The 26,213-nt window shown below is 34.5% G+C and overlaps 1 protein-coding gene across 1 annotated transcript in view; it reads left to right on the top strand.

Annotated features, from left to right (window-relative positions):
* GLS (glutaminase) overlaps positions 1–26,213 on the top strand; it is an 83,120-nt gene that overhangs the window by 35,981 nt on the left and 20,926 nt on the right. Inside the window, exons 9-15 of the mRNA XM_013004348.2 lie at positions 4,909–4,941; positions 5,030–5,088; positions 7,122–7,188; positions 7,611–7,661; positions 13,416–13,592; positions 16,301–16,432; positions 18,423–18,515. Coding sequence (XP_012859802.2) covers positions 4,909–4,941; positions 5,030–5,088; positions 7,122–7,188; positions 7,611–7,661; positions 13,416–13,592; positions 16,301–16,432; positions 18,423–18,515 — 612 coding nt within the window. The remainder of the gene's footprint in view (positions 1–4,908; positions 4,942–5,029; positions 5,089–7,121; positions 7,189–7,610; positions 7,662–13,415; positions 13,593–16,300; positions 16,433–18,422; positions 18,516–26,213) is intronic.

Raw genomic sequence — 26,213 nt, forward strand, 5'->3', positions numbered from 1 at the left:
AAATAGCACTACCCATGTACATTTTAGTGGTTAAATTTTCACCTTCAAAAGCTAAGGTCTGAGGGGCAAGTTAATGGTTAGAGTGGGAAAATGAGGGCAACATACTGCCATTCTTCATTTTGAATTTCAGAGGTCAAGGTTAAGTTACACCATCTTCTTTATGTCTCTCTCTCTCTCTCTCTCTCTTTTTATATGTCTCTTTTTATTCCAGTTAGTTTCCTGTTTTTGCCGTTTCAAGAAGCTTGATTTTTTTCGTCAAGAATAATTTTTAAATTTTCAAGTTTAAAATTGGAGGTCTTGCTTCTTTTCAGCCATTTAATGACCATGACAATAAAGACAAATTTAATTGTATAATGCTCAATATGGCCATAGTAACAAGAACCAGTAGACTTGCTCATTAAGTCACATTCTTGACTATGGAGAGTAATAGATGATGCTTCAGATTTTGTAGCATTCAGAAGACGAGATTATTGGTTCACTTACTTTCATATTTATACCAGTTGGTATATTTGAGATTTTCATTTGTTTTAGTTTTATGCAGGGCAGATCATTTATTGCCCAGGGAATTAATTTTCTGTTTTCTTAGTATTAAGATGAGTCTGTGGAAATACTATATCTAGAATATTATTTTTTATTGTTACTATGTATTTAATTCTCCCATTTAACACTACCTTTAAAGCCACTCTGGGGAAGATTAAAATATTTATCTTGCCTCTTCTACTGCCTCTAATTTTAATTGTTTTTATATACCGCTAATTTTCTAAATAGAATTAAATTATATTTTTTTGACATAGCTCTGATTAAAATATTAACTTTAAAGGAGGCATTTTAATCCAAAATTTAAAATTTTTTGGTAGGTCTCTGTGTTGACAAGTGTTCAGTTTGTACTTTAATCTATAATACATTAATCAGTTCATAAGTATGTTATAAAAACATTTTAATGTACCTCAGTTAATCTGTTGGCTAGTGCTAAACCTCCGAACCTTAATGTAAACAATTTATTTCCAGAGCTTTTTTCAAAAGAATGTAAAATCTATAATATGATATGAGTGTTCATAGCAGATTAAATCTATTTCTAGTGGTACAGTCTAACTACCTTTTAAAAACAAACCAATTAATTGGCTTTTAAAATTTTGCTTTAAATGCACAAAAATAAAATTCAATATATTGCTGCATAAACAAAAACAAAACAAAATTTTTGTTTTAAAAATTTGATGATTAAAAGCATTGGTAAATAAAATTTATTCAGTTTAACCTTTTAAAAAGTTTTGCTAATATATTTACTACAAATGAATGCTAATATGTTCAAAACAAAACTATCAAAAGATCTAGTAATGCTTGCATAGTGATCTTTAACTTAGGATACACTTGCGATACACTTGCATTCCTTGGGATATGAAGTCTTTCCAAGGAGTAAGAGAGGATTTGTAGTTTTAAGACAATTCGTTTTCAGAACTATTTTTTCTATGTGTTCTTTATTATAATTGATTTTTGTTACAAAAAATTGTGTTTTACCAAAGAAACACATAGTTCTTATGCATCCTAAAATCTGATTTGGCATACTCCTTCAGGTTGTAAAATCTCTTGGGCACCAACAAAGGAGAGCATTTTGAAATACTGGAGTCAAAACATTTTGAAATATTGGTTATATTGAGCATGTTATATAGATCTTTTGATTACCAAGTTACTGGTATTTCCAATTCTTTAGTTTCAACAAAATTGAAAGAAAACTTTTCATTTAGTTAAATAAATTTAAAAAATTAGTTTGGGTTGGATGAACACTGATGTTTGGCATGTGTATTAGGGTAGACATTTAAAGAACTGAGTGACAGTGTTGTAACCAATTTTTCTATCCCCCTCTACTTAGATATTATAATTAAGGTTTCTCAGCTCATACATCTGTAAAAATCATAAGTAGGGAAAGAGACCCATTCTCTTTCTAGCAATAGAAAATATTTATTGATCCAGGAGTAAAAATTACGATTTGAATAGGGAGAGAAAATATTGAACAATAATACAAGAGCTCTGGTATCATAGTGGTTACTTTGTTGATCTGCTAACCATAAGGTCCGAAGTTCAAAGCCACCAGCTGCTCTATGGGTGAAAGAAGGAGCTGTTCTATTCCTGTAAAGAGTTACTGTCTAAGTCACTCACAGGCACAATTCTACACTGCCCTGTAGAGTCACGATGTGTCAGGATCCACGCGGTGACAATGAGGAGAATATGTAATGTAAATTAACATGGTAAATTTTTAGCACAAATTTTTTCCTTTAACTGTAGGGTTATCATGAGTTGTAATGGACCTAAAGACAGTGAGTTTGGGTTTTTTGTTGTTTTTTTTTTTAAATGAAAAATCCCAAACATAAATGTATTAGACAGTTCTCTAGAGGAGCAAAAGCTGTGACGTGTGTATATATATTTAATAGACTGAAGACTTTTTCAGATGCACCTGATTTCATGGGCTAACCAAACCAAGATTAGCAGGTCAAATGGTAGGCTGTTTGCTTATGAGCCAAGAGATAAGTCAGATGTATGATTCAGAAAGAACGAGCCTTGCCAAAACATCCATACAGGCTGCCACACCCCTAGGGAAACGGATTTTCCCCATATTGGCTTCTTGCATCAGATTGCAAAATGTTAAGATGATTATGTTATGATATGTTATGGAAGAGCAATCCAGTATCTGCCAAACCACAGAGAATCACGTTAGCCTGGTAAACATATACTAACAGTCATCACAGTATACAAAGTAGCATAACTAGCCTCTGTGGAATAGCTTCACTTTAAAAAACATCTATTCCTCTCCCCCTTTGCCATCCCCCCCACCCCCTTGATGGTAATGATAATAATTTTACTACTTTTGTATTCTGGGGGAAGGAGAAATTAGTGTGTGTGTGAGTGTGTGTGTGTGTGTGTGTGTGTGTGTGTGTGTGTGTTGCCAACAGTTTTGCAAGTAAAATTATAAGATATTTTATTTGGTAGTTAAGTCCTTTATATCCCTGCGGTGTATGAATTCTTTACAAGGGGTACAGGAACAATGTCACTTCCAAGATAGATAAGAAAAATGAACATTAATCAAATGCTGCCACATTTAAACGATAATTTTTAGGAGAGATTTTCTTGAGTTAATAGACAGTAATCCAAATATTTTATCTTCCCCCATTTTTGTAATCTGAGTAGGATTTTTAAGTGGTTTACTCTAATTGTTACATAATCACAAACAAATACCAGTTGTTTCTTAAAAACCAAATAGAAGGAAAACTTAATTCTACTTTAATTTAGTAAGGGGAAATTTAGACCAAGTGTATGATATACCCTTGATTTGAAATAGGGTTTTGGTTTTCATACTGAAAATGACAACTAGTAAGGAAAATTAGTTTTACAGGGCATAATTTTAGCCAAAGTTTACTTTAGCAGTTTATCCAGTAATTAATCCATATGTCCTTTTTCAAAAGAGTTAGTTTTTTATTTTTGTGCTTTTCAAAGGTTGAAGGGTTTTTTTCTGGTTTAAATGTTGTTAAATATTTTACAGCATTAGGATCTATGGAATATTTTGACAACTGCAACAGTTCAATGAAGTTGGTAATTTCTTTTAATTATTTTTCATTGAACCGCTTTGGAGTGTATACCTTTTTACATGGTGTTTTATAAGGAAAGAAAACTTAAAATATGTCAAAGCGTATTTTGTACTTAGGAAAAAATATATAGATTGATTACAATATGTCTAAAGTGAACAACTTTATATTGTTTAGTCTTCGCTACTGCTGTTATGATGACATAGTGTAGGGTTTCTTTCAGTTACTGATTATAAATGTGTGACTGTGTTATCTGCCCTCCAATAAATTGATGTTTTGGCTTTCAGATTTTCAGCCACAACTTCATCAACTTGAAAGTGGAAAAATGAACCTGATTTTACACAATTAAATATTATACTCATACAGGTTCCCCTCCTTAGTAAAGTGTAATATTTTGGTTCTTTTGAGGATAACATGTAAAAAGAGTACAGTTTTTAAAAAAACTTTATTTGCCAAATTACTTTTTTTAAACCTGTTTTTAAAATTAGAGATGTATTGTTTCTATTGGGTGCATATCACCAATTAATACGTTTGATTTCAGATCTACAACTTACTGCTTTGTAAACTTCGCCGAGGTAAAATGAAACCATTTGGTTACTTGAAATGGTGTATGTTACGTTGATTTTCCTTATTGACATTGTGGTAGCTAACATGTCGGAGATAGAAATGCTGAAACAATACATCTTCCATGATTTGAATTGGCATAATGCAAAGCATTATTGTACTTACTTTTTTAGATAATATAGAATAAAACTTTAAATTTTTTAAGTCAGGTATATAGCAAGCAGAATTTTTTTCTGATCTAGTTAAGTATGCCCAAAATGTTAGTTTATGCTAGAATTATAAAAGATTAGTCTGCAACATCACTCATTTTTCTAACACTAATATTGGTATAACTTTATATATGTAGATAGAATGTTATTAATTGAAAATTATAATATATGTATATACTTAATTATTTTCTAAGGGTGAAACTTTATTTTAAGTTTTTATAGTGCAAAACTAAGTAAATAGTATATAATTTAGCAGATTGTATGAAGCCGTGAAATCGAATTGGGGTCAGGTGTGTTTTAAATTCTGTAACTTTGGGTTGAGTAAAGATATACTTAAAATAAAGCATTCCCTTTGTAAGTCAGATCAATCCTCATATATTGGTGCTAATGAAAGAGTGTTTATGTCAGTACTAAATTATTTTAGAAGTATTTCCTAGATTTAAAAGTACTAATGCAGTGTGTCAATTATAATTATACCAGTTTGAAATTTTTGACAATTAGCTTACAATTTAACTGTAGTGGTGTCTAAACTAATGTATTTATGTCTCGTTTTTCTGCAGCAAGGAGTTAATAATGCTGAGAAATTTGACTATGTAAGTGGAATTTAAAATTCAGTTTTCTTGTCACATTCTTTACATATTAGGCTTTTGGTTACTGATACGTTCTACTTTTGGTTTATAGGTGATGCAGTTCTTGAATAAGATGGCTGGTAATGAATATGTTGGATTCAGTAATGCAACGTGAGTCTGATTTATGACGTAGCGGAAGAAGAGGCTACCTTAAATTAATTTTAAAAGTCGAGCTTGTAGAATGTAACTTTCAATACTGTTTCGTTAACTTCATTTGTTCCTTGTGTTAGCCCAGGTCATTGGTAAATCAATAATATTTAAGATGTGGTCATTACAAGGAAATAAGGGGAACATTTAAAAATGCTTGAGTAGTTTTAGCTAGGTCCTTGTGGGTAGTCATAGAAGGCACCTCTAGCTTAATTCAGATTATTGCTTTTTCAGTTTTCTCTGCCTAGCAGACCCGGCTAACCTTTCTCAATCTCTTCTTGATATTACTCCAAGTCAGTTTTTATTCAGATACATGACCCCAATTCAGTTTGCAAGTTTACAGAAAAATTAAAGAAAAGAATAAACAAAGAATATCTACAACTTTGATTTATGTGCTCTGATTAATACTTAGTTTCATTTACTTTTCACAGTTTATCTGTTTAGATAAATATGAATATCTCTATGTAAACATTGCATGTAACTATCAATGATGTAACCAATGCCATGAAGTTTTTTCCAACTCATATTGACCGTATAGGAGTAGAACTTAGGGTTCCCAAGGTGGTAATGTTTACAGAATCCCACTGCCACATCTTTCTTTTGTAGAATGGCTGGTATGTCCGAATCAATCTTGGAGTTAGCAGCCAGGCACTTAGGCACTTACACTACTCAGGCTCCTTATGTAAATATACATATAACACATACATTCAATTTACCCCCACCCCCAACTATTTGATCTTGTTGTAAACATTGACGTTTAACTCAGCACATTAGAATAAGGACAGCCAACTATATAACCGTAATTAATGCACTTGAGAATATAATTTTAAAATACAGTATTAATCAATACTTGAAATGTCCCTGACCACTAGTCATTTTATTCTATTTATTTTTTAACTTTTTATTGTGAGTTAGGTGAATGTGTATAGAGTAGATTGTCAGTTTTACATTTTAAAAACTCATACCATGTCGCTTAATTCATCTATTAGAATCCCCTCAATGTGCCAACCCTGTTCCAGTTTCTCCCTGTGGTGCCTGTTTCAGTTCCTCCTTCTCGCCTAACTTTCTGGACATTGTCTTTGGGTAGATGCTGTACCTTTGATCTTAAATAGTGGATTGTTCTGTAACAGGAGTGGGTTCACCGGAGTTCCAGCTTGGAGGTGTGGCTGCAAAGTGACCTCCAAAGTTCTGTCCTCTGCCTTCTGGAAACTTGTATGCTGATATGCCAGGTGTCCCTCACACGCAACCTGCCTCAGTTGGTACATGCTAGACATTATTTCCAATCTTGGCTTCGGGGATCCTTCAAGTAGGCTGTGCTAGAAATCCAGGCTTGGTACCAACTTAGCCCTCACTTTTCTCTTTGTAGTCGATTGGAAAAGATGCCCTACTATTCCATTTGTATCACTACCTACTAAGTTCAGGCTTCTTACAGCTGTCATTGAAGTAGCTTTATAGACACACTCATCTTTTCTGTTTCTCCTTTCCCAAGCTGAGTCAGAATGCCTTTCTAAAATAGAAATATGAAAAGGTAACGGTGTCTTGGAAGCTGCAAGCTTATCTTGGCTAAACAGTTGTATTCTGAGCATGGTAACCTGTTGACTTTCCTAATAATGTGTGTTTGGCAGAGAGAGGGGAGCTGTTGGCAAGGCCTCTAGGCTTTCATGTTGTATGTAGTCAGGAGTGCCACTTAGCTACTTACATGGCTCCTTTTAAATTTTCTTGTCTTTTCTCCGTAAACCCTGTGTTCCAAATGTATCAGAATATTTGTTATTCTTCAGTGAAGTTTTGTCTCTTTTGCCTTTTTAACTTTGATCATACTTATTGGAATTGCCACAAATGTTTATCCTCATAAATCAGTTGCTTATTGACAAAATACCCACTACTCCTGTCGAGTTTAGTGTCTTTATATTGTTCTTTGCTGTAAAAATTAAACTATAGGATAATCACATTTTTTAACATGATATAAATAAATATAAGAATTTTTTTCTCCCTCTTAGGTTTCAGTCTGAAAGAGAAAGTGGAGATCGGAATTTTGCAATAGGATATTACTTGAAAGAAAAAAAGGTTTTAATTTTTTTGTTCCTATTTGAAATGATGTTTTTATTTAATATACTATAAATGTGTATGTTAAGAACTGAACAGTAACCATTAAGCAACTGTCTGTCAGAATGTAAAGTGTAGAGATTTTACAAAGCGTCCTTGAGCCCGTGCTATGAACTTGTTTAACAATACTTTAAGTTTTGACTAGTTATATTAATACATATTCTGCTAGATGTTTAGCCCTTTCTCCCCAAAAGTATAATACTTGTTTATTGTTGCTTGTTATTTGATTTTTAAATTTTAAATGGTTCAGTTACATGATATATGAATTATGAATATTTGTTAGCATTAAATTGGAAATAATTTATGTGATGTTATTTTTATTGGCTACACCCTTTTCTTTTATAGGTTACATTATATTTTTAACTGTTGATTTATTTTTTCAGTGTTTTCCAGAAGGCACAGACATGGTTGGTATATTGGACTTCTATTTCCAGGTAATTTACTTTCACTATATAAACTGTATATAAATGGGCATATCACTTATTACAGAATACAAATCTCTCTGAAATCTTTACTCTAGACCAAAAGAAAATACATTTTCCATTGAGGGCATTTAAAAAAAAAATGCCCTAAGTAAAACACCCAGGTACCCATGTTTCCTAAAATTTATGCCTTAGAATGTTGTAAGGAAAAATTTTCTGAAACATGTGTATGAAATGTCTTAGATAATACATAATCTCAGAAATTGGTTTCCCCTAAGCTCTATTTTATTAGCTTTTACATTTTCTTTAGAAGAAGGTGTGTGCCTTCATATTTAGCAGTGTAAAGTGGCAGTATCTCAGTTGATTTGTTATCTTTTATAAATTATTAGTACTATATTCTAGCTTAACTGTTGCTAGGAAAATAATTGTCTTGGTCATTTCTATAGTCACATAGTAGGTTTTATCCTTAGGTAAAATACCTCTCTATGTACATGGAGAGGGGTACATTCACATACTGTTGGGCTATAGTATTGAATTCCATTTCAGATAGCCTTCCTGAATACCCTCCCACATGCATATTTTCAGATCAGTTCATTTTCATAGAATTTACACCATTGGTACCACTGCCTGTATTTAAAGCTAAAGTAGGCCATATTGCTGCACTATCTTGTTGACCTTACATTGGACTCTTTTTGTTTTTAAGATGCTTTGATTTTAGCTTTTCTATAATCTTAGAGAAGTTGAAAAGGAGGTTCATAATGTAGATTTTGATGAACACAGTCACCTGATCATATGACTGAAGAACTAGAAATATACTACATCTATATCTGTCTCCTTATCCTGTGCCATTTCTACCAGATTATTTGAAATGATAGTCTTGTTAGCAAACTAAATAGTGCGTAAATCTACACATTGTCAATTTGAAGCACCATGCATCAGAATCCAGAGATTATCTATTTAAAATCCAATCTCTAGTATCACCACTTACTAATCACGTGACCTGATTTCAGTTGCTGAGCTGTAGTTTCATTATCTGTGGCACATACCAGGCCTGTCTTTCCAGATGACAATGATATGAAATGAAGTATGTTCTTAACCCATTGCTATGGCATTGATTCTGATTCACTGGGATCCTACCAAGTACAGTTTCCAAGGCTGTCAATCTTTATGGAAATGACTGCCACTTCTTTTTCCTACAGAGCAGCTGGTGGGTTCATACTGCCTCTCTTTCAGTTAGCAGCCTTAATATTCAACTGAACCATCAAGGCCCTTATATCCAAACCCACTGTCATCAAGTCAGTGTGACTCACAGCAACCCCCTGTGTGTTTCCGAGACTGTTTATGGGAATAGAAAGCACACTCTTAGTCTCAAGGAGCTCCGGGTGGTTTTGAACTGCTAACCATGCATACCGCAACCCCACTCGAAAACACTGCCACCACAGCTCCTTCTTTATAACTTAGGATCTAACCATTCATATTTCTGTAGTTAAGGGTTAAACTCAAAAGATAATCATAGAAGCTATGCTTATTTTTGAGAAGGGCTGTATCTAATTGAATTTCCATCATGATATCAGAAAGTTCCCTTCAGATGGGGCTTGTCAAATTAGGTTTATACCACCTTATGAAAAACATAATTCCAATGTTAATACTAAATATTTATAGTAAGTTCAATATGCTTGGCACTTCTGAAGCTGGAAGAACTGAAGAAAAAGTTCAAACTTTAAAGGTTGCAATACTGAAAGATTCAGTGGGCAAGATGTTGAATGACACTGGGAGTATCAAAAGAAGATGAGAGGAACACACAGAATCTCTATAACAAAAAGAATGTGGTCAATATTTAAACAATGATGAATGTAGAATATGGTCAAGAAGGGCCACTGGTGCTGAAGAAAGAAGTCCAAGCTGCACGGACTGCATTGGATAAAAACAAGTCTTTATCAGACAGTGTAAGATATGACAGACTAATACTAACTTATGAAGATGAGGGGTTCATGAGGGAGTGGGGAGTGAGGGAGGGGAAAAACGAGGAGCTGGTATTAAGGGCTCAAGCAGAAAGCAAATGTTTTGAGAATGATGATGGCAACACATGTACAAATGTGCTTGACACAATGGATGTATATATGGATTGTGATAAGAATTGTACAAGCCCCCAATAAAATGATTTTAAAAAACAACAAATCTCTTGAGGATTGGTGAAATAGCAATTGAGATATTTCAACAAATGGATGCAACCCTGGCATTCCAAGGAAAGATGACCCAGCAGCATTGGGAAATTAGCAAACAGTGTCAGAATAGGACTTGGAATGACATCATTGCTGATGTCAGATAGATCTGGCTGAAAGTATCAGAAAGATGTTTACCTGTACTTAGTGTGAATCATAACAAATAATGGATAACATTGCAAAGAATGGGAATTTTAGAGAATTTTTTTATGCTTACACAAAAACTTCTCTTTAGACTAATAGGCAGTCATTCAAGTAGAAGAAAGGGATATTGCATGGTTTAAAATAGGAATGATGTATGTTAGGGTTATATTTGTTTACTATACTTACTAATTGAGCAAATCTGAGAAACTGATCTATATTTTGATACAAGTAACCGGTATATGGTGGTTTGGGTACCAGTTGTGTCTTCCTGTCAAAATGTAGTATAGCACACTATGCTAATTTTTTTAACATGGTGTAAAGCAAAGAAGAAAGTACTTGTAATTTATGTAGAATTTTTTTGTGTGCATTCCCAGGCTCTAAAAGCCACCCAAAGTTAATAGTGACATACCATACAGACACAGTTCAGAGATACCAAGACTGGGTGCTAAGACCCTATGTGTAGTTCCTGGGAAAGGAGTATGTGCTGTCACTCCAGCTACTTAGGACATGCCGCCCTTTAGCGGCTCCTGCAAACCAAGGGTTTACTATGAGGTTTTCTTTTTGCCCATTTTTTTTTTTTTAACATTGTATTAGGGGCTCATACAACTCTCATCCCAATCCATACACACATCAATTGTGTAAAGCGCATTTGTACATCGTTTCTCAACATCATTCTCAAAACATTTTCTCTCCATTTAAACCCCCAACATTAGGTCCTCATTTTTCCCCTCCCTCCCCGCTTCCCCCTCCCGCATGAGCCCTTGATAGTTTATAAATGGGTATTTTGTCATATCTTGCCCTGTCCGATGTCTCCCTTCATCCACTTTTCAGTTGTCTGTCCCCCAGGGAGGAGGTCACACACAATTCCATGTAATCGGTTCCCTCTTTCCTACCCATTCTCCCTTTACCCTCCCTGTTTTGCCACTCACACCACTGGTCCTATAGGGCTCATCCATCCTGGATTCCCTGTATTTTCAGTTCCTATCTGTACCAGTGTACCTCCTCTGGTCTAGCCAGTCTTGCAAGATTGAATTCGAGTCATGGCAGTGGGAGCGGGGAGGAAACCTTTAGGAACTAGAGGAAAGTTGTATTTCTCATCATTGTTACATTGCACCCTGACTGGCTCATCTCCTCCCCGAGACCCCTATGCAAAGGGATCTCCAGTGGCCTACTAATGGGCTTTGGATCTCCACTCCGCACTCCCCCCATCCTTCACTATGGTAAGATTTTTTGTTCTGATGATGCCTTACACCTGATCCCTTCGACACCTCGTGGTTGCATAGGCTGGTGTGCTTCTTCCATGTGGGCTTTGTTGCTTCTGAGCTTGATGGCCACTTGATTACCTTCAAGCCTTTAAGACCCCAGACGCTATACTTTTTGATAGCCGGGCACCATCAGCTTTCTTCGCCACATTTTTTTTGCCCATTTTTTCATGATTTTTTAAAATCATTTTTTGGGGGGTTCTTACAGTTTTTATCAGAATCCATTTATACATCCATTGTGTCAAGCACATTTATACATATGTTGCCCTCATTTCTTTTATTTTTATTTTATTGGGGGCTTGTACAGCTCTTATCATAGTCCGTACATCCATCCATTGTACCAACCATTAAGCATACTTGTACATATGTTGACATTATATTCAAAAGATTTTCTTTGTACTTGAGCCTTGGTATCAGCTTATTTTTACCCTCTCACTCACGAACCCTTCATAATTTATCTTTTTTTTCCATATCTTATACCAGTGGCTATCAACCTTTCTAATGCCGTGACCCTTTCATACAGTTCCTCATGTTGTGGTGACCCCAACCATAACATTATTTTCATTGTTACTTCATAACTGTAATTTTGCTACTGTTATGAATCATCATGTAAATATCTGATAGGCAGGATGTATTTTCATTGTTACAAACTGAACATAATTAAGGCTTAGTGATTAATCACAAAACAGTTATTATATATTGTGAAATATTTATTTCTAATGACAAATAAATGAAATTTTGTCTTGAAGCATGGGTAACAGTCTTCACGCTGGGTAGTTGTATGTGGGTATGTCTGCATGTGGGCGTACCCGCCTGGAGATGGATAGAGGAGCGGTGTCTCGGTTCCTAAGACCATCAGAAATAAGTGTTTTCCAATGGTCTTAGGCAACCCCTGTGAAAGGATCCTTTGACCCCCAAAGGCGTCGCGACCCACAGGTTGAGAACTGCTGTCTTACACTGACCGCTGTCTCCCTTCACCCACTTTTCTGTTGTCTATCCCCCTGGGAAGGGGTTATATGTAGATTATTGTGATCAGTTCCCCTATTCTCCCACAGCCTTCCCCTTCCCCTCCTGGTATCTCTACTCTCATTACTGGTTCTGAGGCATTTAGCTGTCCTGGATTCCCTGGGTTGCAAGCTCTTATCTGTACCAGTGTACTTGCTCTGCTCTAGGCCAGATTTGTAAGGTAAAATTGGGGTCATGATAGTGAAGGGGAGGAAGCATTAAAGAACTAGAGGAAAGCTGTATGTCTCATCCGGGGTATACTGCACCCCGACTGGCTTGTCTCTTTTTTGTGACCCTTCTGTGAGGGGGTGTCCTCTTGTTTACAGATGGGCTTTGGGTCTCCACGCTCCCCCTAATTCACATTGATATGGACTTTTTGTTTTGGATCTTTGATGCCTAATACCTGACCCTGTTGACACCTCATGATCACACCGGCTGGTGTGCTTCTACCAAGTGGGCTTTGTTGCTTCTCAGCTAGATGGCCACTTATTTATCTTCAAGCCATTAAGACCCCCAGACCCTATATCTTTTGATAGCTGGGCACCATCAGCTTTTTTCGCCACATTTGGACCTGTTTTTCATAAAGACTAAAATCCTCTCTTGATTTATTTGGGTAGCGAAACAATTACTAATGAAGGTCCTTTATACACGTGAAGTGGCATATATAGCAAACTTTGGGAAATAGGGAGTACTTGTGCCAATAAGGACCAGTTTCCAGAGATGGAGATCATGCTTAGAAGATTGGTGAAAAGAGGAACATCTTCAACACCACCAGTTGGGAGGATGGTACAAGACAGGCAGTGTTTCAGGCTGTAGTACATAAGGTCACTGAGTCACAACTGACTCTGGCACCTCAAAACAGGAACTGATATTTGGAAATTAAAATTTTTTTGTTTCATTTAAAAAAATCTTTATGATTAAACTGACCGTTTGACACATCAAAATAAACAATAAAAGTGTTAGAACTTTGGCCGATTGAAACCTTTGGAGTTTCTTCATGTTTTATTTTAAAATTCCTTTGAAATAAAGATTTCTGATTTGTGTGAAAGAGCAAATACAGTATATTAGAAATCAACTTAATACTGAAAATAATATGAACAACACTTTTAGAAGTCACTTTGTTTCTGTTTCAGCTTTGCTCCATTGAGGTGACTTGTGAGTCAGCTAGTGTGATGGCTGCAACGCTGGCTAATGGTGGTTTCTGTCCAATTACCGGTGAAAGAGTATTGAGCCCTGAAGCAGTTCGAAATACCCTGAGTTTGATGCATTCCTGTGGCATGTATGATTTCTCAGGGCAATTTGCTTTTCATGTAAGTAATTATTAATCTTTCTATTCTCTGGCAAGAATCTAGTGTGGAGTGGTTCTCTTAAAAATACAATTTGAACTTTGTTTTTAAGGCTGTACATTAATTTTTTAGAGACTTGTTTTTAAGGTTAATTTGTTATAGAATTATTAGGTACCATAGTTAAAGTAGTCTCTCAGATATTCTCAAGAAGTTGAAATTTTAATTTCTAGAACCATATCATTTCAACTTTTAAGGCATTTCAGTGTACAAGGTTAGTACAGATGTCCTGTATTTTTCATTGTTAGCATTTAGCAATTACATACCTAAAGTTCAAGAAGAGTTTATAGATCTGATGTTTAACACTTTGGGCACAACCATAGATGTTTTAAAGGACTGAGTGTATATTAAAGTTAAAACCTTACCAAAAATATACTCTGAAAAAAATATATATATATACTCTGTTGTATGTTTTACACTTATAAAATGTCCAACTCATTACTGCTATTCCAATGGTTTGTGACCCTAAAGCATAGTAGAACTACCCCAAAGGGTTTCCAGGCTGTAATCTGCAGAAGAAAATTCCATGTATTTCTTGATAGGATTAAGCCACCAACCTTTGAGCTGTCATTAACTGTATGTGCCAAGACTCCATTGTAAAATGGACTCCTTTGTAAGATGTCTAGATTTTCTTATCTGATTCTGATAGGTAAAGTCGAAGGACTTGGGTGGCACGGTAGGTTAAACATTGGGCCACTAACTCTATGGTAAGTGACTGAACCCATCAGTTGTGGCTGTATGTTCCCACGGAATTGACATTCTCAGAACCTATAAGGAACAGTTCTACATAGTCCTATATGTAGTGGGAATGGATTTTTTGGACAATTCATAATATACTTCTGAAACCTTTTAATCTGGACATTTCACAAACAAAAAAGAGATTTCTTAACAAATTCAATGCATTCATCACTGACCTTCCTGAATTATGTTGTTAATTACATTTATTCCATTTTCCCTTATATTTCTTGTAAATTGGTAGATCCAGTGCAGGTGGTTTCTTGTTTTGTTTATTTTTGTACGGGATTACCTCATAGGCACGCTTCATTTGAGGTACTCAGTATCGAAATACCCATCATCCACTAATGAACAGTGTTCCAGTGACATTAATTTTGTCTCCTAGCAATAAGTGTTGTATAATGTAGCATATAGGGTTTACATAACATGAACATAATGTTTCTTTGAAGAGAATTATTTGACTTATCATTTTTCAGACATTTCTCTGACAATGTATCACAGATAATTTGGGAGGAAAGACATATTTCACTGTTGTCCAGTTGTAAACTTTTATTGAAAATAATTTTATATTTAAAAGAAGTACATGTTCATTTTAGAAAAATTAGATAATTAAAAAAAAGAAAGATAAAGGAAAAACATTCATAAACTATAACATAGATATAATGTACATAACTCTTGGATTATATCTTCAAAATACTTTCATATAATTTAAGTATATCTCAAACTGTCTTTCCTTTATTATTTTATAAAAGGTCAGTAGATACCTCCAGTCTTCTTTTTAATATGGATTTCTAGGGTATGAATATATTTTATATTTTATTAACCAAGCCCTTATTCTTTTTGTGGACATTGTCTCCACAATATTATTGACATGTAATTCACATATCATACATATCAGTAGTTTAAACATTTTAAGAAGAGTTGTACAATTATTATAATCAATTTTAAAACATTTTCTTCTGTCTTGTATTCATTATTATTTCCTCCCCATTTCCCCCAAACCTTCCCTCCCCATAAACTATTAATCCAGTTACTGTCTCTATATATTTATCTGAGTTTCATATAGAGAAAAACATTTAAGAATAAAAAGCAGAAGACCCAATTACAAAATAGAAAAACCTCCACTGAAAAGGTAACAGAAAATAATAAAAACTAGAACAAATTAAAAATGGGTGAAAGGGAGAAAAACTGCTAAGTCTTAAACTATAACCCACCGGTAACTACATGTGCATTAGTCCAATTTCAAATACACTTTTATAGCAAGGCTACTCATATCCCTTTTTGGTTAATGGTCAGAGGGAATTCACTGAAGGCTTAATCCAAGTGGGGACCCTGCAAATGGATTTTGGACTTCCACTGTCATCCATGCCCTTCTGAAAATTGGAGGCTCAGAATTTAAGTTCTAATATGGTTTCCTCCTCTTGGATTGGTTGTGGGTTTTATTATTTGCAATCCTTTGGATCCCCCAGGTTGATATATTTCTTCTATGTGGACTTAACCGTTACCTCACTTTACATGGCTGTTTTGAGGCAAGTCTTTAAAATTCCAGATGCTCTAGTCTAATAGCCAGGTATCTTCTGGGGTTTTTTTTTGTTTTTTTAACCACACTTCTCGATAGCACCCGTATTTTCAGCGGGCAGGCTAAAGTAGGGCCGTGCCATAAGAACTGTCATAATTGTTCTTAAATTAGGGATATGATTACGCATGGGCTGAAAATCCATTTATCTATGTTTTGTATATGTCCTTGGTCCATTTTAGAAACATTATCCTTTTATTTGGGAACATTGTAAATCATCCCTTTAGGGCATGTGGTACTTCTAGTGATAGGATCAATAGTTTAGCTATTGTGGTAGAATTCTAAATACTACTGGGATAACTTATTTTAAAATGGTGACATAAGTGTGTTTCCCACCCCACCCCCAACTTTTTTTTTTTTTTAGGTTGGTCTTCCTGCAAAATCTGGAGTTGCTGGGGGCATTCTTTTGGTTGTCCCGAATGTGATGGGCATGATGTGCTGGTCCCCTCCTCTGGACAAGATGGGCAACAGTGTTAAGGGAATTCATTTCTGTCATGTAAGCATATTTTCTTAATGAAAAAAATAATGGTCAAATAAGCTGAGCCATCCATTGATTCTCTTTTGTACCCGTCCATTTTTTTTTTAATGCTTGTTTTTCTAGCTGTCCAGTTGCCGGCATGTTCCAGAGACTCTCAGACAACTCCTATAAAATCATTCTCACAAGTTGTGTGGTGTTTTAGAATTTTCAGTTGTAATTTGGTTTTCGAGGCTTTGCAAAAGATTCAAAGCTTGGGGGGGAAATTAACTGTATATACTCGTGTATAAGCTGAGTTTTTCCGGCACATTTTTAATGCAGTAAAATCAGGTGCCTTAACTGATATTCAGGTTGGCTTATATCCGAGTATATGCGGTAAAATCCAATGCGGTTGAAGAATAATTACATGTAGTATTAAATTAAAAAATAAATGACGCTTGGGGGAGGTGGGGTGCCAGCCCCCACCGCTAATACTACTATTACTCAACGGGTTCAGTAATACTACTTCTGGGTTCAGTAATGCACAATTGTACGGTTGAGATATATAAGCATTATATTAAAGTCATTGAGAGCATGAGAGACAATACAATAATACAGTCAGGCATGATACATAGCAACATTGCTCACCTCAGCCCAGCTTGGTCCATGTGGAGAGGGGGAAGGGAAGGAGGGGAAGGGAACAAGGGAGAGGGGAGTGACCAGTGAGTGAGCAGCAAGGAGCTCAGGGTCAGAGAGAGAAGTCCTGCTGACTCACACCTATATACCTTTTGGGGGCAATCCAGCCCACTAATTACAGGTAAAGACATACATCACAGGAAGGGGCTGCACTATAGGTTACACAGCAATGAGAGGGTGGTCTAGGGGGTGGTCTCTGGGTCTCCATAGGAACATTATCAGTAGGGTGCAAACCCCTCCTACAGGAGCCTGTCCATTGTCCCCAGAGGCAGGGAGCAGGCCCACCCCTGTGGAGGGATGAGACAGCAGTCTGGCAACTGATTCCCTCAGGGGAGGGAATGCCTGCGCATCTGACCTCCCCCCACAATTACAGTTTATTTTAGCACCTTTAATCCACATGACTGAGTGATTTTATTTATAAATTACTTTTTATATAAGTATATAGTTGCTTTTATATAAAATCTTTGGCAGAAATAGGTACGACCTTTATTTACGTTGGTGATATGTAATTCTAAATATCAACTGCAGGTTGGAGAGGGCTATAAGCAAAAGGAACTGACTTCTTAGAAGTGAAGCTACTCTTAACTCAAACCTAGTGCCAATGAGCTGATTCTGACCCATAACAACCCTCGAGGGCAGAATGGAAGTGCTGCCTAGGGTACCCAGGGCTGTCGGTCTTTCTGGCAGCAGAAAGCTTGTCCTATGGGCAGCTGGTGGGTTGGAATTGCTGGCCTTGCAGTTGGTAGCTCAATGTGAACTGACACAACCACAAGGCTTCCCGGCTCTTGTCTAGGGCCATAGTTTATATTTTATGAGGTTTCCCAATTCTCGCTAGTATTTAAGCATCGGCTTTTATTTATATTTAGTATTTCCTCAAGCCTGCTTTGAGTACCATATTTTTCCTTCAGACTCTTCCAATTAAAATTACGATTTACTTTTCAATTTTATAAATATTACAAACTAGAGAATGATTTGAAGTCATATGGAATGTACAGTATAAAGTATAATATAACTATAATGTTATGTTTTTATTATGCTTTACAATCATTTAATATCTTTTGATAGAAGAATTCTTTCATTTGGCCTGTTTAGTCATGATTTTATAGAATATGTTAGTTAGACAGTTTGAGTGGCTGAGGTCTGGTATAAGCCAAGCTCAAAACTTGTTTGCATTTCCTATTCTAATTTCAGTTCTCTTCTCAGTGTATGATATTGCTCTGCTAAAATGCAGTGTTGAGTTCTGTGAGATGGGGTTACCATAATTTGTTGGAACACAATTAATTAATAGCCAGTGCACAGCCAGTTTCTCATTCATGTTCTGTTTGACTATTTACAGGATCTTGTTTCTCTCTGCAATTTCCATAATTATGATAATTTGAGACACTTTGCAAAAAAGCTTGATCCTCGAAGAGAAGGTGGTGATCAAAGGGTAAGGAAATCTTTTACTTCAAATTTTAGAAAATGAGATTGGGTTGCTTAAATAAAACAATTGTTTTAGTGTTAGCATACCTTCCCTAATCAAAAATAAGTATAAAAAAAAGTATTAGCATTTCATCCTAGACCAATAGTACACAGATATTGAATATTGTTGCTTTATTAAGAGCAGGGTCCCTCCTCCAGTTTTAAGCAATATTTTTAGAATTAATTCTTAGTAAAGAAGCCACAGTGAATAGTGCTAAAGCTATTAGTGTAACTAAAAAGAAAGTCATGCTTTTTATTCATGTTTATCAGTTATAGTCCTGAGCTGAAGTCTATTTTAATTCGTTAATTCCTATGTAAATGAGTATATGAATGGAGAAGGGATGTATAGTATTAGTGAGAAACTTTATGAAGCCTCATTAAAATTTTTTGTAGTATTGTCCTATAAAAGTTTTTAGTGTGCTATTTTTGTTACTCATATTATAAAATAGTGTTTGTTAGCAGTGGATTTAGCGTCATATTGTACACATGTTGTACACTTTAAAAAATGTTTTGGAGCTAGTATTAAGAGTTAAATTTTAAATTTCTTGGACAAGAATGTGGATTGTATAGTTCATTGGACCAAGGGACATGTATGGAGAATTTTCATTCCACTCTTTTGCATATCATATAGAAAATGTTAGTAAAATTATCTATAAAGAAATTTAAAGCTAAATATTAAAATATTTTAATACACGCTAAGTAAATTTTTCTGTCATTAATTTCAATCTAAGTAACTTCTGATAACGTGAGAATTATACAAAGCCTGGCAGCATAAAAACTTCCATGGAAGTCTACATGAGTAGCATGGAACAAAATGTCAAATGGTGGTGGGTGAAACTGTTAACATATTTTAATAACATTCATTGAAAAATACCGTTTTGTAGCTTGGACCTTTCTTCACTCAAGTGCACTAATAAATTATATATGTTGCTTGAACAACTAGCATTCCTTTGGACCATTGGACTATGAAAGTCTCCAGCAAGAACTTGCTTTAAAAGAGACAGTATGGAAAAAAGTGTCACCTGAGTCAAATGAGGACATCTCTACAACTGTAGTCTATAGAATGGAAAATCTGGGAGAGAAAAGCTAAAGGAAGGAGGTGTAGTTTCAGAATGTTCTTCACTTAAGCTTTCAAACATCGTTAGCTTTTTGCATACTATAACTATTTATTTGACTTTCTGTGTGCTTGTTCTCAACCTTGGGTGCTGCTGCGGTAAACCTCTTTTTCCTTTTAGTCTCTCTGTAAAGATAATAGATAAGAAGTAGAGTTAGTAAAGTATTTGCAAGTAAATAAAGCAAGCTGCTTTATTTTAAAGAAATAAAGACAAAAAAGGAAAATTCTTTTTAGTTTTTTCTTGGCATCATTGAAATTTTGGACTATATAATTAGGTAAAACAGTACCAGAAAATTATTTCGTACACTTAAACCCCCCACATTAAACTTCTAAATTTGATTACCTTTTTTTCTTCTCCAGTTTAAAACTGACATGATGTCTCTAATGGCAATAGAAAGATTCTGTGCTAAATATATACCTGAAGAAGGGAAAATAAGGAACCCACATTATTTTACTTAATATAGGAAAATTATAAAATATAGTAAATTATAAAATTCAATTTACATTTGTACTACTTTTAGTGATAGATTAACTTTATATTTTTAATGTTTATTTTGAATTTTATCAAATATCACCTAGTTATTTAATCCAATTAAATAAAAGTCATTTCCTTGCTCATTTTACTTTATAACCTCTATGCTCATATGTTCTGTTAGAATTGCCATATACGGAGTGTCTTTTATTACTCAAACATTTCAGCCAAAGAATTTCCCATTAGAAAAAAGTACATGTTCATTGTTGAAAAGCTATAGTGGTTAGTTACCCATAAGGAAAAACTGTTTTTAAATGAAATGTTCACCTGAACAGTTTTATTTTCCTATTACCCACTTAGCATTTTCTATGTTATATTTCTGAATGACAAATTTTGGTGTTTTTTAATGACTTCATTATCTCAATAATTTTACAAATCCTAGTGTGTATTTTTTTAAGATAATTTATAGCATCTCGAAGTTTGTTGTAACTGAATTTTGGAGTACTTGAGAAATTATTCAGTCTGTAAGTAGCTAAGCATACTATTAAAATATCTATTAGACTTTTATCTTTTTGTTCAGTTATAAAAATATTAGGAATAAAACTTATTTTTAAGAGAAGAAACTGTATGTTCTGTACAACATGATTTTAAATAACAATATTTCAGTACCTAAAGTCTGTCTTGGCAAAGTGATAGTAAAATTCTGTAGGAACCATTCAGATTTCTTCCTCCACATACCTCTCTAGCTTTCCCCAGTATATCAAGTTTTAACTCATTGTTAGACATGAAAACTCTTTGTTTGTGGTGGGAGAATTAGGAGGAGAACTTGGTAGTGTTTTAGTATTGTGGCCTCTATGGAGATTAGGATGAAATCTATAAAATGTAAATATAGTATACCCAAAACTGTTTCACTAGATAATTTAGATACTATTGTAAATAGAGAAAATCCTGGTCATTTGATGCTATCAGTTTGGGGACTATGATGTTTGGAACACATGTCTCATCTAAAGGTGCTGGTAAAAAAGCCTGTGTGGCCAACTTAAGTATTAAACTGATCATTTTAAATGATTTGGTCTTGGAGGAATTTGCCAAAGACTTTACGGTTACTTGAGTGTTCTAATGTACAGATGGACATCCTAGCTGGACATCCTAACTGTTGTGGTCATTTACAGTAGAATAGTGTTGCTTCATGACCTTGCCACACTGTACTTTTGGACAGTGTCATATATGTCTTATTTCTGCAAATGATTTGCTGTTTGGGGCAAGAGAAAGTCTAAATAGTTTGGGAGGAAAATTTTAACATTCCCTATGCTCTAAATTCTAGATTTAGTTCTTTCATAAAAGTTGACTTTGTAAAATAAAAATATGGTAAAATGACTGTTAGTAAGACAGTAAAACAAATTGTCTTCTGAATAACAATTATATTTAATGTTTCATATTGTGAGCGTATTTGTTTAGATTTCCAAATTTGGTTCATTTTAATTTGTAGGACTTCTAAATATTTCTAAACATTTCAGCATGCTTACAATTAGCGTTATGTAAGATACTGTGTTTATAGTTAGAATGTCTGTGTTTATAGTTAGAATGTTTATAGTTAGGATGTTAGAATGTCTATCTAGAAAATGAAAGATGAGCTTTAATGATGTTTTTGTTGAAAGAAGGTATAAATGGAAGAAGGGAGACATTGTGAATAAGCTATCAAACAATACATTAAAGAAAAGAAAAACTTTGCCAGACCTAAGGACATTTTGAGTCTTTCAGTACTTTTTATACTTTTTCAAATAAACTTGAAAAGTACTCAGTTTTGTTGGGTTTAACCTCTAATGCCATGCACATTCTTGATATTCAAGCATTTAGCAGTTAGCATATTTGTTTTTCCATGGGGGCCATCATTAACATTTCATTTGAAATGCAAATTATTCCTGAAATACGTTGTTTTTCAGCATAAATGTTGTGCATTTTATCTTAGTATTTGGATGAAAACATTTGTATTGTTTGGCTTTCTTTCATTTGCTTTGTGTATTTAATAATTGCCTTTTATTTTCTAGTCTGCTTATTTTTGTATTGTACAATAAATTTATTTTAAGCTGATTTTATTGTTTACTTTTGTTTTTGTTTTGCTTTGATGAAAGAAATTCCAACATTTTAAATACAATAAGCAATTAGAATTTTAGCCTTTAAAATTCATTTTTTATTATTTGTAAAGATATTAAACTAAGGCTGTTGTGAAGAGAAATTAGAAATATTCAAAGGGACTTCATTTGATATTTATAATTTTAAAAATTCGGAATAATGTTGATTAGCTTTTAGGGGAGGGCAGTTTTTTATTGGCTGTACAAAAAATGTTTAAATAAAGTCTTGACTCCAATTTTTTGTTGTTTTTCCATTTCATAAGGTTTTTTTGTTTGTTTTAAGTACATCCTATTTACAGGTTCAGTCTGCTTTCTGCGGAATACTACTAACGTTAATATTTAACCTTGTTTTGTTTGATGTTATCAGTTGGAGGTGCCTTGCCCTCTCCCTTTTTTGCTTTAAAGGCAAGAAAACTTCCCATCAATTAACAGTTTAGTTATAAGTATTGAACTCTTCAAATTGTTTAGCACCTTGCTTTCTTAGTAATATTTACAGTTGATCTTTTTCTTTTCCATTTGATAGACTTGGTTGGTCTGTTTTGTGGTTTTCTTTGGAGAGACTTGTGTAATTTTTGTAATCAGCATAATTTGTAGTAGTTAGTCACTACAAGTTAATTTTGCAGACTGATTATTTTTCTAGTAAGCAGCCTTATGCCACATTTATATTAAAAACAGGATTCGAAGTTAATTTTGTAATTACATAGTCATTCTAAAAACAAAACAATACCCTGGAACCTTTGAAAGAAAATAAGGGTAGAAGAAACCTGACTCTAAAAATAGATGTTGCCCCATTGACTTTTATACATTGATTCCTTTTGGGGAAGGGTAAATATACATAAAAGTGTTATATAAGTAAACGGCTATTCAGGTTCTAAATAAATGTTCGCTAAAGGGGAAAAGGGTGTTTGTTTTTTTTTCTCCCAAAGTCATCTAATGTTTTGCAAAACATCTAGCTACTTCCCCCTTTTCTCTTTTTGTGTGATGTTTGCATTTATGAATGTCCTTAGACTAAGACCCTTGATGCTTCCGACTGTACTGCTATTCTTCTCTTCAGTGTCATTCTGCGTCAGAATGAACCATTTTCTCTAGCAGTCTTCCTTTACACAAATTTTGAATTTTTTGCTCAGTTAACTTTTTGAACCAATCAGTAAGCTTAGGAAGAAATGTTTATTTCTATTTCTGAAATGCATTTTAAGTTTTTAAAACGTAATCTTGATTTTAGAGATGCCCCGATGGTTCAGCAAATAAGCATTCTGCTGTTAACCAAAAGGTCTGCTGTCCAAGTCCGCCAGCTGTTCCAGGGGACAAGCTGTGTCAGCCTCTTGTGTACAGTATACAACCTTGGGCAGTTACACTCTGCCCAGTAGGCCACTATGAGTTGGAATCAACTAAATGGCAATATTATTTTGTGGGGTCTTTTTGTTGTTGATTTAATAAATTAAGACTTAAACATTGTTACTTTCTAAACTTGGTTTCCAAATTCTCAATAATCAATCTTAAAAAAAAAAGAAAACCAGGATGAATCTTTTACATATCACTCTCTTCTCTCTAAAGGCGAAAGAACTGGCTTTTATTCAGTATCGACTCTATGTGCCTTCACATTATACATATTAAAGTTAAAATGCTACAGATATTTTGATATGTAGACCTTTTATTGTAAAATTAAAATCATGATCTTCAGCCTCTTGCTACACTTCTTGGTCATCCTGAATCAGAATGAATGCTTTCATTATTTTGTTTCTACCTTTTCAAAATTCATCATTAAAGGACAATTTATGAAATGTCCCTCGAGGGAGTAGTATGAAGTGGAGTTTTGTTTTCATTTCCATTCACTGAGATTAATGGTGTTATATAAAATCATGGTACATGTTATTATTACTTGAACTCCTTCCAGTGTTAATTCTGTTAGATCTCACAGTCACTCAAAAGAATCCCTGGTGGTACCGAGATTATGTGCTCTGTTGCTAGGCTGTTAACTGAAAGAAAGATCAGTAATTCGACTCATCTACTGATCTGTATAATAAAAAGATGTGGAAGTTTGTTTCGGTAAAGATTACAGCCTAGTGGACACTGTAGGGTTGCTTTGAGTTGGATTGATTGGCTCAAGGTCCTACTAAAACATGATAATTTCAAAATATATGATTTAATTCTACTTTCTCGTTTTTATAACATAGTTTATTTTGGCTAAAAAGTACTTATTCTTTAAATTACATCATAGTTACTCATGAAATGAACTTTCATTTCCAGATATTAATATTCACTTCCATATCTTTGAATAGTGCTGATATTTGACAGTCAAGTTTTTTCCCCATAAAAGTTTAATAATTGAAGTGTTAAACCCCGAATCTCTTCAGTATAATCTAGTTTACTGATAAGTGTTATCTTACATGTAGTACTTTTGCCTGTTAATCCAGGTCTATTTATAAGATTTGTAATTTAAATGGACTCGGTAATACTGTTTCTACTTCAGGATAAAAAAGGCCTTCTGCACAATAGAATTTCATTGCCATCTCTTGCTTAACATTATGATACAAGTGTTGATTTTGTTAAAATTGATAACCAATATCATTAACCTCCTTAATCATACCAATAAAATATTTCTGCCTTACTATCTGTCTCTTTTTTTTGTTTACCTGAGACACTTTGGAGAATAATTTTAAGGTGTATGGGAAATAGGGCATTACTTTCTAATTACTGGCTTGTGAAAATTTTCAACAGATGTTAAAGAATGGATGGCTTTTTTTCCCTCACCTGTAAGGGAAATAAAACTATTAGTGGTTGCTTATTCTTAGCTAAGTTGAAAAACTTTCATTTTAATCCACGGTATGCTGTATAATTTTGTTAGCCATGTGTGTTATTGTGAACACCTTGTATGTAGGAGTTCTGGATTGAACATTGCTGTGCTGTTTGCATGTTGTCATGTTGCTCTGCAAAATCGTTTCTTAAGTGCCATTGGAAGCACAAATGTGTCGTATGTACGAATTTAGAATCTTCTGTCAAAGTTCTCATAGAATAGAGTTTCTAGTTACTGGAGTGCTTTTTCAGCAGTAAATGGTATCCATGAGTGTTACATGGGTGGACGGGCAGACATAGCATCTGAACGAGGAGCCTAGTGTGTTAGACCATGAGCACACCTTCAAAATCCATGTGAGGTTTGTTTTAATATAATGTCATAAAAATTATCAAGACAATAATAATGTCTTGATATCTTCAAACATGTTGATAATTAGTTTTAGACTAAACTTTTCCAGAATCTTTCAGTAAATTTAGCTTTAAAAATATACATGCTATTTATATGATGCCTCCTCCATCTTGACAAAGGATAGTAAACCATAAGTTAACCCATGAACCGTCTCAATCACAGGTTTAGTGGCTGAAATTGTGTCTTAAGTGAACACACACACATACATGCCTGAAGTTAGCTGTGATTTAAAATGAAAAAGAACGGTCTGGCCATGTCTACTGCCTGACTACAAAAGACCTTGGGAGCCTAGAGTTGTGTTACAGCCCCTTATCATAGGAAGCTTATGAGTGTGCAGGTTAAAGCTGTTCTCAAAGGGATGAACTAAATGCAGGTAGCCTGAGGGAGTGCAGTTTGGACTAGAGTAACTCAAATTGGCCTAGTTTGCTAAATTGGAGAATCCAGTGGTTTCTATGTTTCTCCTTTTGCTTGCAGTATTAACAACTCCAGTCAGCTTTATTTAGCAAAAAGATAGACAGTATGCCAGCAGTACCTTCCATCCATTCTCAAGTAGCATGACTTCAGGATCAGCTAGAGTAATTCGATTTGATGTGGATCAGTCACCGGTGCAAACATGTTTTGAGACTCCATTATAACAGGAGCTTGATTGTGTTGGTTCCTTAAGGTCACACAGCTTTCAGGTGTCTAGAAGCAGGATTCGAGAACCTGTCCTCACCACAGAGCATACTATTCCCCATTCCCATTGT

Source organism: Echinops telfairi, unplaced genomic scaffold, assembly GCF_000313985.2.
Source record: "Echinops telfairi isolate 266 unplaced genomic scaffold, ASM31398v2 ScPeMD7_3;HRSCAF=10, whole genome shotgun sequence".
Classification (NCBI taxonomy): Eukaryota; Metazoa; Chordata; class Mammalia; order Afrosoricida; family Tenrecidae; genus Echinops; species Echinops telfairi.